At 39.2% G+C, this 20,257-nt stretch overlaps 1 protein-coding gene across 2 annotated transcripts in view; it reads right to left on the bottom strand.

Moving 5' to 3' along the window:
- Positions 1–20,257, bottom strand: part of INTS4 (integrator complex subunit 4) — a 120,108-nt gene that overhangs the window by 64,148 nt on the left and 35,703 nt on the right. Inside the window, exons 1-5 of one of the 2 annotated variants that reach the window (XM_045038687.1) lie at positions 19,864–19,891; positions 5,488–5,673; positions 4,600–4,650; positions 1,135–1,223; positions 21–141 (exon numbers count right to left, since the gene is read on the bottom strand). In XM_045038687.1, coding sequence (XP_044894622.1) covers positions 21–141; positions 1,135–1,223; positions 4,600–4,650; positions 5,488–5,673; positions 19,864–19,875 — 459 coding nt within the window. In that variant the 5' untranslated portion in view covers positions 19,876–19,891. Of the gene's footprint in view, positions 1–20; positions 142–1,134; positions 1,224–4,599; positions 4,651–5,487; positions 5,674–19,863; positions 19,892–20,257 lie in introns of those variants that run through there. The other variant, XM_045038686.1, reaches the window with a different exon arrangement.

The following is a 20,257-nucleotide window of genomic DNA, read 5'->3' as shown; positions in this document are numbered from 1 at the left end:
TTAAAGAAAGTGTAACTTACCAATAGCTTTGCAGCTTGAACTCGAACCACCCAAGAGCCGTCACTGACCATGTGACAAATTTTTCCAAATGCATCATCAACTAAGCGAATCTCTTCATTAGAAGAAGGGATTGGGACAATGCTAAATTAAAAGAAAAAACAAAACACACAAATAACAAAACAGGAGCCTAAAGCTGCAAGTTCAATAAACTGAGAAAACCATTGAATAACCATTGAAAACTTGAGAATAACCATTGAAAACACACACACACACACACACACACACACACACACACACACACACACACGATGACAACTGAGTAATTCAAATCCTAGAGTGATAGAATACATTTCAGAGTAAAGAAATCACTCTGAGAGTATGAAACAACACTTTCAGTTACAGTGCAAATTTTCAGTGTCTGGAATAAAAGTGTTTAACCCACCAAAGGTTCAAAGATTTACGAAGATACCAAAAACTAGCTACCACAAAGTATTTTATATCTTTAAGTTTATTCTCTCCTATAATTGCTTTGCTCTCAATATAGCAAATCATAGAATCAATATCAAATATTCTGGTTTTCCAATTTTAGCAGGCAGTTTAATGAAGAGGAAAAAAACTTCTTTTTCCTACAGAAGCAGCTCTTTTACAAGATAGAATAATATTTATCTCTCTACCTCAAAGAATCACTGTGTAAATAAATGATTTAATTACTATGAAAACATTTTTAATGAGGAAAACACCTCATAAGGGATCATTATTCTCAAACTCACCTAGTGTCTTTACCTGGCATTTGTATTTACTAAAAAGGGCCCTAAACAATTTAAAGATTAAAAAAAGAGTGGGGTGGGGTGCTTAGACAGCACTTGAGAAAGACAGCCAATCTCTCCATTCATAGATGAGCAGGCTGGGACCCAGAGAGGAAGTCTCTTTCCCAGGGTACATGGAAAATTCACAGAAGAGCTGAAAAATAAGGACCAAGCATCCTGATTATCAGGATCTGCACTTTCCCCCTATTCCACACTGCTTTCTAAAAATCTAACCAACATTCCTTATCTGGAGGAGGGCTTTTTGCATGATGGGAGAAGAGAAAAATGGCTTAGCAATGAACAAAAGCTGGCTTACACCCACACTGACCTTTCAGGATAGAGCTGACTGACAACCCAGATAAGTTGGACTGCAGCACTGCGCACTTGTTCATAGTCATCAGACAGCAATTTACAGGCCTGCAAACAAGAATTCCAAAAGTCTATTAGTTCTGTGTCCTCACAGGTGATGTTCAAACTACCTTCAAAATGAAGACAGGGTAGCTGGATAAGGATGCCAATCAAAATACTTGTGGGTAGTTTTCACTTCTTGTACTTTTGCCCAACAAAGAATTCTTGGCCTCTGTCAGCTGTGTTCTGTGTTCTGACTCCCACCACACGTCTGAAAGCAGAACCACAGATTGAAAGACAGCACAAAAGCCACCTAGAATAGTATCGATCTTAGCAAAGCCTGCTGGGAGCCCACAGCGCTGTTCACATGGGCACAAACCCCAAATCTGGGCTGTTGGGGTTTTTTTTTCCCCTTTCTGTAAAAAGAAGCCAGATTTTAGTTTTACTTGGTCTGAAATGGAATATCCCTGCCCCACCTACATAGCAACACCCTAGACGTCAACAACACCCAGAACTACTCCATTTCTAGAATTTAAAAATCCTATATTCCAGGGGCACCTGGGTGGCTCAGTCGGTTAAGCATCCAACTTTGGCTCAAGCCATGATCTCACAGTTCGTGAGTTCAAGCCCTGCATTGGGCTCTCTGCTGTCAGCATGAAGCCAGCTTCGGATCTTCTGTCCCCCTTTTTCTCTGCCCTGTCCCCACTTGTTCTCTCTCTCAATAAATAAACTCATAAAAATTTTTTTAATAAAAATAAAAATCCTATATTCCATGATCCTGTATTCCTCTGATCATAACCTGTTACTCCACCAGCTCCTCCATTTCCATGAATTAATCCGTCACATTTGCTCTTCAGTCTCACTTAACCTACCTATCCATTTAACCAAGATTTCCCAACCTGGCCTCTACTGTCATTTTGGACTATACAATTCTTTGTTGTGAGAGGCTATCCTCTGCACTGTTAACATGGTTGGCAATATTCTTGGCTTCTACCCACTAAATGGTTGTAACACAGCACCCTCTCCCTCGCAGTTACAAAAGCCCAAAATATCTCCAGACACTGTCAAATATCCCTTAGAGAGTAAAATCACCTTGGTTGAGAACCATTGCTTTAATCCTACCCTTTTTCTCCACACGAACCACCTTCTCCTTGCTCCATAACCTGCCTTTACTTAGTCCCGACAGCACTGTCAGCATTACCACTGACAATGCTCTCAAGACTTCTACAGCTGCTCTACAAACCCAACACCTTCTCTATTCCTCACAAGGGCAGGAGAGCACTAGCAAAGACCACACTCTCTAGCGGACTGGGAGCTGATGATCTCGAACCTTACTGACTCTCTCTGAAATCTTTCACACCCCTGCTTTCCACTCCCATTCCCTAAGGCAGCTTATCTTAACCTCTGGGCCCCTACCCCACTTCCAGCCATAAAGCAGCATGTTTATCTGAGAAAAACCCAGGTTCTTAGGCACAAATGCTCCAACTCTTCCATAACAGTTATAAATTCATTTATACCTGTATTCTCCCACACCTCATTTTCTTAATGTCTCAGGAAAAAGTATCCTAATTCCTAATCCTTCTACTTTTGCTATGGATCCCATCATTTCCTCACACAGGCCTTCCCTTACCATCTTCCAATATAGGTCCTATTTGTGATTCTCTATTATAGCACCCTATTTATTTACTGCATAGCACTATTCACATGCTTAATTATTGTGTTTATTTATTTAATTGCCTGTCTCATCCATGAGAATGTGAAGGGCATGGATCCTATGCAACATGCTCGGTGTTATACAACCAGCATTAGGTATTCATTAATATCTGTTGGATGAATCAGCTCATGAATCTGATTTTCTGTTTAAAGGAACTTACTCTACCATCTATCCCCCTGTGTCTCTTCCATCACCAATTTCTCCCAAAACACTGGCTCCCTTCAACACATAAACATACTTATTTAGCATACATTTTAAATACATAAGCATACTTATTTAAAATACAAAAAGCCCTCCCTCAGTCCAATGCCCCTTTCTACCATCCTCCATCCTGCCATCCTATTACAGCCAAGTTCCTTAAAGTACAGTCACTATTGAAACGCCTTACCTCAATTGACCCTAATCTGGCTTCCATCCCCAACACTCCACTAAAATTGCTCTTTCCAAACTCATTAATGGCTGCCTTGTTAAAAAGTCCAATGGGTAAATTTCAGGCCTATCTCGCTGACCTTTCAGCAGCATGTGACTGTGACGACTGTGAGAACTCCCTCCTGCCTTTTTTGGAATGTATTTTTCCTCCTCCTCCGTCTCTTCTGTCTCTCTCTTAAATGTTGGACCTTACCTGTGGCTTCCATCCTTGGTCTCCTTCAATCTTCTTACTCTCTCTGGGTATCCACATGCCCCCTAGATAGTGATGGCTTCAGTTACCCACCTCCAGCTCTGACCTCTGCTGAGCTCCAGACTTCCACAACTATCTGCAACCTGGAACTTTCCTCATGGGTGTCCCGTCAATCCTTCAAACTCAACCAAAACTGGTATGGCACCTAATTCAAATTCACACCTCAAATAATCCAACATTCCATCCTCACTCCCTTGAAGCCCTCATCATTGCTTGCCTTGTTAACTGACACAGTCTTAGGCCACGAAATACCTGAATCACCTAACTAACTATTCTTCTTCTGAATCCTTACTCTCTAAGTTTCCTTAAATTTTTTGGCTTCCCACAGAGTTTTCCTACAGGGAGATAAGGTGCTGGTCACACCAAAACAACCATTCTGAACTCATTCTATGTAATTATGTAAAAGAATAAACTTGGTTTATGTATCAATCATAGGGGCTTATCTAATTACCACCTTCTTCTGAAAGATAAAACCATTCTTTGTATAAAATCTAGTCTCTGACATGGATTTAGATTGCTGGTCTCCAGATTCATTCAACTATTCTACAAGAGAAATATCACCTTGTAAGGCCTTTTTGTTGGTCAATCAGCTTCTCCTAGTGATACTACAACTTCACAGTGCGTTTCTTTACCAATACTACAAATAATGTGAATATCTTTTCAAATGATCCCAGGGTCTCAGTCATCTTTCTTCAGAAAAACTCTACTATGTCAAGAATGGTGCCTCGAATCAACTTCATGCTTGGCCCAACCAAACACATGATCAGAAAGACTACCTCTTTGCTTATTCTGAACACACACTTCTTTTTGTGTACTCTGGTATACACAGTGAGCTACCTAAATCCTCCTAAAAGTCATTTTTACATGTATTAGTGCTACTCAATTACATATCCTCCATCCTCTTACTAACGTGTGTTTTAGATACAACTTCACATTCATCCCAATTAATGTTGCCAGTTGATGCTCCATGTTTTCACATTCTGACAACTAGTACACACTCTCCCAGTTTCACTATCCTTCCTCCTCTCCCAGACAGTAATCATGTAAGGTACCTGATTATAAATGGTTTGGTGTAGTTTCAGTCCTCTTTCATGAAGCTGCAACTAGATAATAGAAATAAGGTTAAGTATTTGAGAAAAAAAGATCAATATTTCCAAAGTCTCCCCACAATCTCATATATTTTCCCCCATTACATTAGATTAACATAGTTCCCATTAGCCAAAATTAGTGCTATATAAGTAAGAAATCTGGTCAGACCTTTGGGTAGAAACACTCAAGAGACTTAATAAATCTAACCCATCAACTGTCCCAAGGGGATATTAGAAAAATATTAAATAATGATAAGAAGGATAAAGAAGAAATGGTTAACACTACCTCCCCCTAAAATGTACCCCCCCCCCCCCCACCCAGGGGCCTGGAGGAGGGATGTGACTTGGTATTATAATAGGTATAAGTTGTACCCTCTATGTTTCAGTATATGGGTGAAAGCTACCAGAGAGGCCCAAAGAAAAGCACACCTGCCATACAAAGGAATGTGTGCCTTTGAGTTCTGTGATGCCATCAACACATTCCTGAAAGTGAGCCTAAGGAATATTCAGGGGGAGGGGGGGTGTTCAGAAAGCACCCAAACCAACATTAGCCATGAACTTTAAAAAAAAACAAACATACATACGAGGGGCACCTGGGTGGCTCAGTCAGTTAAGCATACAACTTCAGCTTAGGTCATGATCTCATAGTCCACGAGTTTGAGCCCCACATCAGTCTCTGTGCTGACAGCTCAGAGTCTGGAGCCTACTTCAGATTCTGTGTCTTCCGCTCTCTCTGCCCGCCCCTCCCTCCCTCCCTCCTTCCCTCTCTCAAAAAAAAAAAACATTTAAAAAAATTTTTAATGAAACAAACAAATCAAACTGTCACCCTCTGATTTCCATGATCATGTTTACCATGGCTTTTATAGCTGCTGTCCTGACTCGTGGGTCTTGGTCACTGAAGTAATCCCCTATAATCTTCTGGACATCTCTGACAGCTAGGCCCTCTCCATCTTTTGTGACACTTTTCTCCAAAGAGCCAAGATTGCCAAGTAATTGCAGGCATTTATTTCTTACACCATGGGAGGTATCTGTGAGGTGCTATGAAAGGAAAAGAGAGAACCAAAGGACAGGATTAAGATAGCTTAAAATAAATAAAAAACCAGAAACAAAAGTATTATATCAGCTTTAGGAATGACTCAAACACAACATTCTCACCAGTCTCTCTAGTATCATGTTACTTGAGTATGTATCATCATAAAGAAAGATGAGTCCTTAGAAAATAAGATTCTCTGTATTCCCAAGAGCTAGCACTTTGCCTTATGAAGAGAAGGTACTTTATTTACTTTTCAAAAAAATTGTTTAACGTTTATTTTTGAGAGACAGAGAATGAACAGGAGAGAGGCAGTAAAAGAGGGAGACACAGAATCTGAAGCAAGCTCCAGGCTCTGAGCTGTCAGCACAGAACCCGATGCAGAGCTCAAAACCATGACCCATGAGATCATGACCTGAGCCGAAGTCAGACACTTAAGCAACTGGGCCACCCAGGGGCCCTGAGAAGGTACTTTAAAAATGGCCCCCAAGGGCATCTGGGTGGCTCAGCTGGTTAAGTGTCTCTTGGTTTTTGGCTCAGGTCATGATCTCACAGTTTCATGAGTTCAAGTCCAACCTCAGGCTCTGCACTGGCAGCACAGAGCCTACTTGGGATTCTCTCTCCCTCTCTCTCTCTGTCCCATCCCTGTTTGTGCTGTCTCTGTCTCTCTCAAATAAATTCATAAACTTTTAAATAAATAAATAAAGCCCCTAAACTGCATTTTATTTGCTATCAAATCTAAAAACAAAACAGAAATGTGTAAGTTTTTAAAGTTTTTAATATCCATACAGAAAAATGCAAAAAGGTTAAGTGTACAGCTCAATGAATTTTAAACAAATGAATACACACATATAAAAAGCACCCAGATAAAGGCGCCTGGGTGGCCAACTTCGGCTCAGATCATGATCTCACAGTGTGAGTTCGAGCCCCGTGTCAGACTCTGTGCTGACAGCTCAGAGCCTGGAGCCTGCTTCAGATTCTGTGTCCCCCACCCCCTCTGCCCCTCCCATACTCATGCTCTGTCTTGCTGTCTCAAAAATAAATGTTAAAATTTTTTTAATTAAAAAAAAAAAGCACCTAGATAAAGAAACAGAACAGGAAACTCCTCTTGGTCCCCCCCCCCCCATAAACTACTCCACCACCATAAAAATTAGCCAATATCTTGACTTCTAACACCTAGATTTATTTGGCCAATGTTTTTTTACTATAATTTTATTTTTTTTCAGTTTTTTTAATTTTATTTTTAATTTTTTTAAATTTACATCCAAATTATTTAGCATATCGTGCAACAATGATTTCAGGAGTAGATTCCTTAGTTCCCCTTACCCATTTAGCCCATCCCCCCTCCCAGAACCCCTCCAGTAACCCTCAGTTTGTTCTCCATATTTATGAGTCTCTTCTGTTTTGTCCCCCTCCCTGTTTTTATATTATTTTTGTTTCCCTTCCCTTATGTTCATCTGTTTTGTCTCTTAAAGTCCTCATATGAGGGAAATCATATGATTTTTGTCTTTCTCTGACTAATTTCACTTGGCATAATACCTTCCAGATCCATCCATGTAGTTGCAAATGGCAAGATTTCATTCTTTTTGGTTGCCGAGTAATACTCCATTGTATATATATACACCACATCTTCTTTATCCATTCATCCATCAATGGACATTTGGGCTCTTTCCATACTTTGGCTATTGTTGATAGTGCTACTATAAACATGGGGGTGCATGTGTCCCTTCAAAACAGCACACCTGTATCCCTTGGATAAATGCCTAGTAGTGCAATTGTGCTGGGTCGTAGGTTAGTTCTATTTTTAGTTTTTTGAGGAACCTCCATACTGTTTTCCAGAGTGGCTGCACCAGCTTGCATTCCCATATTAAAATTTTAGAGAGAGGGCAAGCGGAGGAGAGGTGCAGACAGGAGGAGGAGGGAGAAGGAGAAGGGAAGGGGGAGAGGGGAAAGGGGAGAGAGTGAGAGAAAGAAAAAGAGAGAAAGAGAGAGAGAGAGAGAGAGAGAGAGAGAGAGAGAGAGAGAATCTTAAGCAGGCTCCATACTCAGCCTGACATAGGGACTTGATCCCACAACCCTGGGATCATGAACCAAGCCAAAATCAAGAGTTGGTCGTTCAACCAAATGAGCCACCCAGGCGCCTTATTTTGCCCATTTTTATACTTTGTAAAATCAACCAGTGTCTGGCCTCTCTTGCTTAATATTATGTTTGTAAGATTCATCCATAGTATGGCATATAGCAATGGTTCCTTCATTTTCATTACCATATAGTATTCCATTTGTCAGTACACCACAACCCACTTTTCCGCTCCCATATTGATAGACATTTGGGTTATTTCCAGTTTTCGGCTATTCTAAATAATGCTACCATGACTGTGGTAGCTTGAATGGGGCTTCTGTTGGATATATAAGAATGGAGTTGCTGGGTCACAAGCCATGTATACATTCAGTTAATAACAAACTGCCAAATAGTTTTCTGAAGCAGTTGTACTAATTTAACTAATTTACACTTCCACCAGTGACACTTGATGTTCCAGTTGTGCCACATCCTTGTCAACACTTAAGTACTGCCAATCTTTTTCATGTTAGCTCTTCTCACCAGTATTTTTTAAATTTACTTATTTTTTTAACTTACATCCATGTTAGCATACAGCGCAATAATGATTTCAGGAGTAGAATGCAGTGATTCATCCCCCACATATAACACCCAGTGCTTATCCCCAAAAATATCCTCCTTAATGCCCCTTGATCATTTAGCCCATCCCCCTACCCACAGCCCCTCCAGCAACCCTGCTTGTTCTCTTTTGAGTCTCTTAAGTTTTGTCCCCCTGTTTTTATATTATTTTTGCTTCCCTTCCTTTATGTTCATCTGTTTTGTATCTTAAATTCCACATATGAGTGAAGCCATATATTTGTCTTCCTCTAATTTCTCTTAGCATAATACCCTCTAGTTCCATCCACATAGTTGCAAATGGCAAGATTTCATTCTTTTTGATTGCCAAGTAATACTTCATTATATGTACATATACACCACATCTTCTTCATCCATTCATCTGTCGATGGACATTTGGGCTCTTTCCATACTTTGGCTATTGTTGATAGCGCTGCTATAAACATTGGGGTGTGTGTGCTCCTTCGAAACAGCACACCTGTATCCTTTGGATAAATACCTAGTAGTGCAGTTGCTGGGTCATAGGGTAGCTCTATTTTTAATTTTTTGAGGAACCTCCATATTGTTTTCCCGAATAGCTTCACCAGGTTGCATTCCCACCAGCAGTGCAAAAGAGATTGTCTTTCTCTGCATCCTCGCCAACATGTGTTGTTGTCTGAGTTATTCATGTTAGCCATTCTGACAGGTGTGAGGTGGTATCTCATTGTGGTTTTGATTTGTATTTCCCTGATGATGAGTGATGTTGAGCATTTTTTTCATGTGTCTGTTAGCCATATGGATGTTTTCTCAGCAGTATTTTTAAAGACATAATGGCTATATCTAGTATAATGCTACTGAAATAAGCTATTTGCATAATATACAAATGTTAATACAAAACAAGTATCTTTAGATAGTCCCTTCAAGTTCAAATTTTCCAGGTTTTTCTATCTATAAAATCATTGGTTTGAAATCACAACAGTCTCTAGAAGTACCCTCAGTAAACACCCATTTCTCTTCTCCTGTCTTAATCTGCCACTCCCCTATTTTACAGGACTATAAGGATTAAGTGATATGTCTAAAAAAAACCTGATAATTTAGAAGAGCTAAACACTCCTGACATCCACTCAATCCAGAGCTCTTTTCCCCCATTCCGCTGCATAAATTACTTCATGATTTTCAAAACTGTGCTATGTTCAGAGTTGAGCATTTGTACCTTAAATATTTACAAAGCTCCACAATACCTGTTTTCCTTACATATATTACTCCCAAGTACCAGGCTGCAAACACTTCGTGTAAATAATACCCACACACACAAAACTGAAGAAACAGGAAGATGTATCCAATGAGTAAATATATTATAGCTGATTCCAGGGCTAGAGTAGGGAAAGTACAAAATGAGCCTGGATTATTTTGTTATGCCAGAAAGAAAAGAAGTATTCAAAGAACAAGAGAAGTCAAAAGAACACAGAAGCCAGCTTAAAAGGGCTCCCACTTGGCCGAATCAGGAAATCGGAACATCACAACAAATAATTATAGTAACAGACTACCACCCACTGAGCAAACAAGTAATCGGAGTCCGTAACTGATATACACAAACTGAAAGTTTGATGACAGAATATTTACAATGTCTAAAGTGCCACCCCACAAAAACACTTATTCATTTCAAAATGAGAGAGTAACTTTATAGTGAAGCAGTGTGACAGACACTATCTTAACCAAGTGATCAAAGTAAACATCATTAGTACTGGGACAAATCAAAATGGTGTAGCACCTAACAGGATGCAGTAAGAAGAGTATCTTGTCTGTGATTATTTGTTTTAATATTTAGTTATTTCTGAGAGAGAGAAGGACAGAGTGCAAGTCGGGGAGGGGCAGAGAGAGAGAAAGACACAGATCCAAAGCAGGCTCCAGGTTCTAAGCTGTCAACACAGAGCCCGACGTAGGGCTCGAACCCATGAACTGTGAGATCATGACCTGAGCTGAAGTTGGATGCTCAACTGACTGAGCCATTCAGGCACTCCTCTGATATATATATACACACACACACACACACACACACACACACACACACACACACATATATGTATATATATATGTATATATATACACATATATGTGTGTGTGTGTGTGTATATATATATGTGTATATATATATATGTATATATATCTCAGATGCGTGTGTATATATATATGTGATGTATATACATCAAATGTACACACGTCTGATGCATACATATATATACATATGTATGTATATATTTTATTTTGAGAAAGAAAAAAAATGTGAGTAGGGGAGAAGTGGGGGGAGAGAGAATATCTTAAGCAGGCTCCATACCCAGTGCAGAGCTTGATCTCACAACCATGAGATCATGACCTGAGTGGAAATCAAGAGTCAGACACTTAACTAAGCCACCCAGGTGCCCCTTGTCTGTGATATTCTTTTTTTCTTTTTTAATTTATTTTTTATTTGAGAGACAGAGAGAGGGCACAAGTTGGGGGGAGAGAGACAGAAACTCAAGCAGGCTCCTGATGCAGGGCTCAAACCCACAACCCTGGGATCATGACCTGAGCCAAAATCAAAAGTCGGATGCTCAACCAACTGAGCCAACCAGGCGCCCCACATCTGTGATATTCTTAGCAAAGGTGGAAAACTTGAATCTAATTATGAGGAAATATCAGATAAACCCTAATTCCGGAAGGTTCTATGAAAGACCTATCCCAATTTTCAAAAATGTCAACATCATAAAATCAAGTAAAGATAGGAATTATACCAGATTGGAGACTAACGAGGTATGGTGACTAAAAACATAACATGTGATTCCGAACTGGATCCTTTTCCAATAAGGGACAGGAATGAAACAAACAGTGAAACGTGAATGAGCGATGAGGATAAATGGTAGCATATGCTGATGTTAATGTCCTGATTTTGATGGTCATATTGAGGTTTTGTCGAAAAATATCTTTGCTTGTGGAAAACACACACTAAAGTATTCAAGCATAACAAATGGGCAACTTATTCTAAAATGGTTCACAAGAAAATAATATTCCCTATTATTATACTTGCAACTTATCCACAATTTTGAGACTTTAAAAATAACTGAACTGTCGGGGAGCCTGGGTGGTTCAGTTGGTTGGGCGTCTGACTTCGGCTCAGGTCATGATCTCACGGTTTGTGAGTTTGAGCCCCGTGTTGGGCTCTGTGCTGACACCTCAGAGCCTGGAGCCTGCTTCAGATTCTGTGTCTCCTCCTCTCTCTGCCCCTCCCATGCTCATCCTCTGTCTCTCTCTGTCTCTGAATAATAGATAAACATTTTAAAAAAATTAAAAAAATAATTGAACTGTCCACATACAAGAAAAAATAAAATCATACTGTTTCATAAACATTAGAAAAACAAGAGCGCCTGGCTGGCTCAGTTGGTAGAGCCTTCAACTCTTGATCTCAGGATTGTAAGTTCAAGCCCCACCCTGGGTATAGAGATTACTTAAAAATAAATAAAATCAGGGGCACCGGGTGGCTCAGTCAGTTAGGCATCCAACTTTGACTCAGGTCATGATCTCACGGTTTGTGGGTTTGAGCCCCATGTTGGAACCTGTGCTGACAGCTCAGAGCCTGAAGCCTGCTTCAGATTCCATGTCTCCCTCTCTCTCGGCCCCACCCCCAAGTGTGCTCGCTCTCAAAAATAAACATTAAAAAAAATTTTTTTTAAATAAAATAAAACCAGAAAGACGGAAGGAAGGAAAGAAGGAAGAAATTCCATTATCCATAAGAAAAGTGCATTTTAAGACCATTCAAAGAAAAAGGCAGCAATAGCTGAACCACACCCCAAACAGGTTCAGAAAATGCCTCCAGGAAGCATAGGAAGCTTTGCAGACAAAGTGGATTCCATAAATTGTTTCACATCTTGTCTGAGAGGCAAAATAGCAAAGCTGAATGAGCATGGACGGGAATCAGACAGACCTATTTGATTGCTGGCCCCGCCAGTTAGTATCTTTGGGATCTTCACTAAACCCCACAAGTCTTTAGAAATCCTTACTTTGTAAAAATAGGAATAATATCCCCTACCATGAAATTTTGTGGTGAGTACACTAAATGAACTCATTTAGGAATTACTGTATGTAAAATTAGCTAATAGTGTCTGGGATATAATAGACATTCAATAAGTACAAGAGCCTACTATAGTGCCTAGCACTTAGAATATACTGAAAAACAAATAAACAAACAAACAAACCTACTTAAGAAGAGAAGAGGTAGGGAAAAAAAGCGCAAGTGACGGCAGAGAAAATGGTGAAGGGTCAGAGGTAAGAGTGGGCACCTGGATGAAATAGGTCTGCTGACCTGGAAGACACAAACACGAACTTTCTAGTGATGGCTGTTTAACAACAGGGCAGTCTTTCATAAAAGGTAGTGAGCACCTATTAATGGCTCACATCAGAATGCTCCTGGAGAAGACTCCTGAATTAAGTGGGAACCCGGACTTGGTGAGAAGCTATGTCCTGTGTGAACGTGGGGTGGGCAGGCAAGCTTACTTGGAGAAGAAAACAAAGGAAACCTGATGAAAAAGCCACTATGCTGAGGGTGGGGCTCTCAGATACAGAACTTCTCATTATAAAAATGGTTCACTCCAACACTGTGGCTCAGAGTTAATTCTTGCCTCCAAGTTATTTAGGTTGCAGAAATGTGAAACATACCCTGAAGTCCTCAAAATGCGTTATATATAGTAAAAGCTCAAAACCATCAATCAAAATAAGACAGTGAAACTGAGAAGTTAAGAGAAACTTACAGATAAGATGACAATGGCTGTCACTTAAAACAGGATATTTTTTAACAAACTATTTTAGTATGAAAACATCACTTCTCATAACTAAACTGTTGACTGAACCACCAGCCGCTGAAGATTGTTTCCACTGTTACAAACACTTCATTCAATTTTCAAACAACAAACTGAAATCTTCCAGCTTCTATTAAGGTAACCAGGCAACACTGCTGTATAACCAGCCTATTACTGCACACTGAATGTTAGGCCGAAAGAGAGCGGAAGTCTAAATCACACCCTCAGGGCAGCAATTACAGTTCTGTGATGTCCTTCCCATACAGGTCACTTCTTGCATCATGCCATCATCACTAATAGCTGCCTAGTATGTCTGCTCTGCAGATGATGCTATTTTGGTGTTATACCCAGGCCACTATAGTGACATCATTTTTATATTAATGGCATGAGTAAGCAAACCACTTCCCCAATAATAAGGGCAATCCGTGTCAAAACCAGACTAAACCAGTTTAAAACTATTGCTATAGGGGGAAAAAATCAATGGTTAAGTGTATCAAAAAAATCTAAGAATGAAGTTTCTTAAGACAAAAATAACTTACTGATTCATTCAGTTTCAATATGGATTGTGTTTAAGCACGGACAAAAATTCAGTGTACTTTGTATTCAAGTGATTTTTTTAAAGATTTTATTTTTAAGTTATCTCTACACTCAACATGGGGCCTGAACCTGCAACCCCAAGATAGAATCACACACTCCACCAACTGAGCCAGCCAGGTGCCCCATATGCAAATGATTTTAACAGATACCTTCTAACAAACCACACATAATAGTGGTTTGAATAATATTTTAAATGTTAAAAGGCTGTATGGTTCTATATGCTGCCTTAAGAATTTAATGTACTTTTGCCATAGAAACAGAGACTGGAACAAAAGGTGAGATGGAGACATAGAAGAATTAAAACCAGGTTCTAAGAAAGCTTTATATGAAAAAATGACAAGATACATTTGTCCAGTTGGAAAAAATCTTCACAGATAGGAAGGAAAGCAGAAGATCTCCAATTTCAGTTGTATAGATGCTACATATAAAAAGAATATTAATTTCCTAGCCAAATCTGTCAGCCAAATTTTTCATCTCTCAAATGAAGATTAGCTATACAATGTACCTCAAAGGGTTATTGACAGGATAAAATGAAATGAACATTGAAGAGTTAAGAGTACCTGAAGGCATGACTTTCTTCCTACTGTGAAACAAAAAATATGGCAGATTCATACCTTATATTTGAAAGACATACAAAGGAACAATTTGAACTTCAAAAAATAATAATGATAGGAATAGATTATAATATATTCAATAAAATAAGAGAGAGAGAGTAGGAAAGAAGGGAGGGAATGCTTTATTTACAGTAGAATGTCAACTAATAAACACAGAAGAAGTAAGAGTTAGAAAATCATGATTTTGCAATGACCAAAGAACAACCAGGTCAGCAATATTTATTAATAGTCACTAAAATATTGAGTAAAAATATGATGGGGAAGAGGATATTTACATAATCTCAAAGTATCTCCCACAAATCACTTATTAATCATAGAAAAAATCTCTACAACAAAAAACCTGGAAGTCACTACCTTAACCAAGTACCAAAGTTAACAACATCAACGAGTCAAACTTTATATGTGCCTCATAATATGATAAACTGAGAAGGAAAATTATTATTTAGGTGGTATCCCTGCCAAAATGCATAACCTGAATCTAAACAGAGGAATTATCAGACAAATACAGACTGCAACACATTCTAAAATAAACGGCCTATATTCTTCAAAAATGTCAAGCTCATGAAAGACAAAGATTGGCTAAGGGACCTTTCCAAATTAAAGAAGACTAGAGGCATGAAAACTAAATGCACTATGGTATCCTGGACCAGAAAAGAGAAATTTATATAAAGGATAATATTGGGACAACAGGTAGAATTTGAATAAAGGTTGCTATTAGTATTAGTACTGTATCAAAGTTCAATCTCCTGATTTTCAGAGCTGCACTGCATTTATAAAAATTATAGCCTTCTTAAGAAACACACTTAAGTATTTAAATATTACTTTAGTGGAAATAGGCTTTATAACTGCAATTTACTGTTAAATGGTTCAGGAAAAAATAACATGTAGATACAAAACAACAGTGACAAAGTAAATGTGGGAAAATGTTAACTATTGGTGAATCGTGGAGAAGGATATATGGAAATCCTTTACATTATTTTTATCATTTGGAGATTAAGTTTAAAGTTGTTGGGGTGTTTGGATTTGGTCCCAATGCAATGCTTTCCTGGAATTCTCTGTTCTCACTGAGAGGCACCAGCATCTAATCTGACACAAAAACCAGAAACCTAGGAATCATCTTGAATAATTCCTTCACCTTCAACCCATCCTCAATCACTAAATCTCCTTAATCTAAATATTTCTCAAACCTATACATATTTTTCCATCTTTCTATCACTTTAAATCAAATTACTATAACCTGTGAATTGGGATACAATACATCCTGACTGGTATCTCCTAGGCAATACTGGCCTCTTCTCCAATGAGTTCTCCATAACACAAGAAACTTCTTTATGAAATGCAAATCTGAGGTCACCTCTCTCCCTAGTGTCTACCCAAAACACTTTAATGGCTTCTCAACAAGACCTACAAGACCCTGCATCTACCCACATTGACTTTATCACTACTGCTTTGTATCTACATGTTATTTTTTCCTGAACCAGGTTCCTAAATGGTTTTTGGTCTCAAGATCCCTTTAAATTCTTTTTCTTTTTAAAAAAAAAAGTTTATTTATTATTTTTGAGAGAGAGATAGAGAAAGCATGAGAAGGGGAGGGGCAGAAAGAAGGAGAGACAGAATCCCAAGCAGGCTCTGTATTGTTAGCACAGAGCCTCATGTAGGACTGGATCTCACACACAGTGAGATCATAACTTGAGCCAAAATCAAGAATTGGACGTTTAATCGACTGAGCCACCCAAAGGCCCCATTCTTTTTCTTACTTTTTTTTAAGAAATTTGTTAACGTTTGTTTATTTTTGAGACAGAGAGAGAGACAGAGCATGAATGGGGGGAGGGTCAGAGAGAGAGAGGGAGACACAGAATCTAAAACAGGCTCCAGGTTCTGAGCTGTCAACACAGAGGCCAACGCAGGGCTCGAACTCACAGACCGCGAGATCAGGACCTGAGCCAAAGTCAGATGCTTAACCGACTGAGCCACCCAGGTGCCCCCCTTTTTCTTTTTTAATTGAAGTATGGTTGACACACAATGTTATTAGTTTCAGGTGTACAACATAGTGATTGAACAACTCTATACATTATGCTATGCTCACATGTATACCATCTGTCATCATACAGTGCTGTTACAATAACACTGAGTATATTCCCTATGTTGTACCTTTCATCCCCATGACTTATTTGTGCCCTAACTAGAAGCCTGTACCTTCTGCTCCACTTCAGCCATTTTTCTCATCCCTCCAGCCCCTACCCTCCAACAACCACCACTTTGTTCTCTATATTTATGGGTCCATTTCTGCTTTACTTGTTTGTTCGTTTGTTTTTTATGATTCCACAAATGAGTGAAATCATATTGTATATTTCTTTCTCAGCTGACTTATTTCACTTAGCATATCACCCTCTAGATCCACCTATGTTATTGCAAATGGCAAGATCCCAACATTTCTATGGCTAATATTCCACTGTATATATACACCATATTTCCTTTATCCATTCACCTATCAAAGGATACTTAGGTTGCTTTCATATCTTGGTTATTGTAAACTACAATAAACACAAGGTAGCATACATCTTTTCAAATCAGTGTTTTTGTTTTCTTTGGGTAAATACCCAATATTAAAATTATTGGATCGCATGGTATTTCTATTTTTAATTTTTTTGAGGAAACTCCATATTATTTCTAGTATATCTTTTATAACCCTGACTACTGGCTCATGAGTTCCTTAAAGACTGAAATCTCATTTCTCCAAGGAAGATATACAGGTGGTCAATAAGCACATGAAAGGATGCTTACCATAACTAATCACTAACCATTACAGAAAAGCAAATCAAAACCACAATGAGATGCCACTTCATACCCATTGGGATGGCTATTGCAAAAGGAAGGAAGGAAGGAGAAATGGAGGTGGAGAAACTGGAACCCTGTGCACCGCTGGTGATAATGTGAAACAATACACCCACCCTGAAAGACAGCATGGCAATTCCTCAAAAAACTAAAAATAGAATTACAATATGATCCAGAAGTCTCCTTCTGGGTATATAACTGTCATAATCTACATGAGCTGCCAAAATAAAATACCGTAGGCTGGGGGTCTTAAACAACAGAAAGTTAACTTCTTCAGTTCTGGAGGCTAAAAATCTAAGACAAAGGTGCCAGTCAATTAGGTTCTCAATAAGGGCACTCTTTCTGGCTTGCAGATAACCATCTTCTTTGCTGTGTCTTCACATGGTCTTTCCTATATTCGTAGAGAGAGACAGAATCCTGGTTTCTCTTCCTTTTCTTATATGAACATTAGTCCCACCCTTACAGCCTCACCCATCTGAACTACCCCCCTAAAGGCCTCTATCTCCAAATAAAATCACATTGAAGGTTAAGAATTCAACATGTACATTTGGGAAAACACAATTCAGTCCACAATACCATAAGAATTGAAAGGAAAGACTCAAAGAGGCATCTGTACACCCATATACATAGCAGCTTTATTCACAATAGCCAAAAGGTAGAGGCAACCTTCAATAGATGAAAGGATAAACAAAATGTGGCATATGCATATAATGGAATATATGTATGTTCCTCACAAAGGAACAGATTGTGACATGTTACAACACGGATGAATTCTGAGGACATGCTATAGACTGTATGTTTGTGTTCCCCCAAAATTTGTATGTTGAAACTTCATCCCTGATGTAATGGCATTAGGAGGTTAGGAGCTTTAGGAGGTGATTGGGTCATGAGGGTGGAAATGACATTAATGAGATTAATGCCCTTAAAAAGACTCCAGAGAGCTCCCTTGTGACCTCCTATGAACCAAGAAGGAGGCTCTCAACAGGCACCAAATCTGCTGGCACCCTGATCTTGGATTTTCCAGCCTCCCGAAACGTGAGAAATTAATGTTTGTTGTTGAAGCCCATCCACTTTATAGCATTTTTGTTATAGCTGCCTGAACTGACCAAGAGTGAATTTTATGCAAAGAAAATAAGTCAGACACAAAAGAACAGATATTGCATAATTCCACTTATATGAAAAGGTAACTAGAATAATCAAATTCACAAAGACGAAAAACAGAATGGTGGTTGCTAGGGACTAGCGGGGAGGGGAGACTGGGAAGTTTCAGTTTTGCAAAGGGAAGAGATGGGTGAAGGATGATGGTGATGGTGGCACAACATTAAGAATATACTCAATGCCACTGAACGGTACACTGTAAAATGGTCACAATGGTAAATTTTATGTTATGGGTATTTTTTATATTTTTAAAAATTTACTCAATGTATTTAAACAAAAAAAATTCAGGGCTCCTGGATGACTCAGTTGGTTGAGCATCCGAATTTAGCTCAGGTCATGATCTCATTGTTGGTGGATTCAAGTCCCGCATTGGGCTCTCTGCTGTCAGCCAGAGCCCTCTTTGGATCCTCTGTTTCCCACCCCCACCCCTCCCACCCCTCTAACCTTGCCCACTGGTTCTCTCAAAATAAATAAACTTAAAAAAAAAAAAAAAGAGTAGCATGCTCTACAGACTGAGACAGCCAGATGCCCTTAAAATTTTTTTCTTTTAATAACTGGCTATTTTATTTTTAAGGTTGATGTTTTATTTTTTTTATTTATAGAGAGCGAGAGACAGTATGTGAGTGGAGAGTGGGGGAGAGGGAGGGAGGGAGAGAAGGGGGGAGAGAGGGAGGGAGAGTGAGAGAGAGAGGGGGAGGGAGAGAGGGGGAGAGGGAGAGGGGGGGAGGGGGGGAGAGGGGGAGGGAGAGGGAGAGGGAGAGGGAGAGGGAGGGGGAGGGGGAGGGGGAAGGAGGGGGAGGGGGAGGGGGAGGGGGGGAGGGGGAGGGGGAGGGGGAGGGGGGGAGGGAGGGAAGGAGAGAGAGAGAGAGAGAGAGAGAGAGAGAGAGAGAGAGAGAATGAATGAATGAATGAATGAATGAATCTTAAGCAGGCTCCATGCTCAACATGAAGACCGACACAGGGCTTGATCCTATGACCTTGCAATCATGACCTGAGCCAAAATCAAGAGCCAAACACTCATCTGACTGAGCCACCCAGGTGCCCCAAAAATGTTTTTTAACAGAAAAGTTAAATGTAAGTTTACATGGCCCTGCAATTTCATTTCTAGGATATACCCAAGAAAACTGAAAACATACTTCCAACCAAAACTTCAAACAAATATTCACAGCAGCATTATTCACAATAGCCAACAGAGTGAAAACAATACAAATGTTGATAAATCCACCACAATTCAAATTCAAAGGGTGAACTGTTATTTTTTTAGGTTTTTAAAATTTTATTTATTTTGAGAGAGAGAGAAAGCACAAATGGTGGAGGGGCAGAGAGAGAGGAGAGAGCAAGAATCCCAAGCAGGCTCCACACCAACAGCACAGAGCCCAAGGCGGGGCTGGAACTCATGAACTGTGACATCATGACCTGAGCCGAAGTTAGACATTCAACCAACTGAGCCACCCAGGCACCCCAAGGAGTGAATTCTTTTTAATAGTACTTTTTATTAAAATATAAGTCACATACCATGCAATTCATCCAGTTACTGTATACATTCCAATGGGTTTTGATATCTATATCTATAGACAGAAACATATATCAATCCACAGATCTATTTGTATGTACAATCATTATCAGAGTTAATTTTCCAACATTTTCATTATTTCAAAGATGCCCTTTTGCTACCAACCACATATCCCTCCATCTCTCCCATCCCTAAGTACCTACTAATTAGCTGTCTGTTAGATTTACCCATTACGGAAATTTCATATAAACGAAATCATATATATGTGTTTTTATAACTAGCTCTCTCACTTGGCATGGTTTCAAGATTCATCCAGGTGTAGCATGTATCAGTATTCCATTCCTTTTATGGTTAAAAAAAAAAAAAAAAATATATATATATATATATATATATATA

Source organism: Felis catus, chromosome D1 (assembly GCF_018350175.1).
Source record: "Felis catus isolate Fca126 chromosome D1, F.catus_Fca126_mat1.0, whole genome shotgun sequence".
NCBI lineage: Eukaryota > Metazoa > Chordata > Mammalia > Carnivora > Felidae > Felis > Felis catus.
This window is presented reverse-complemented; position numbering and strand designations above follow the sequence as displayed.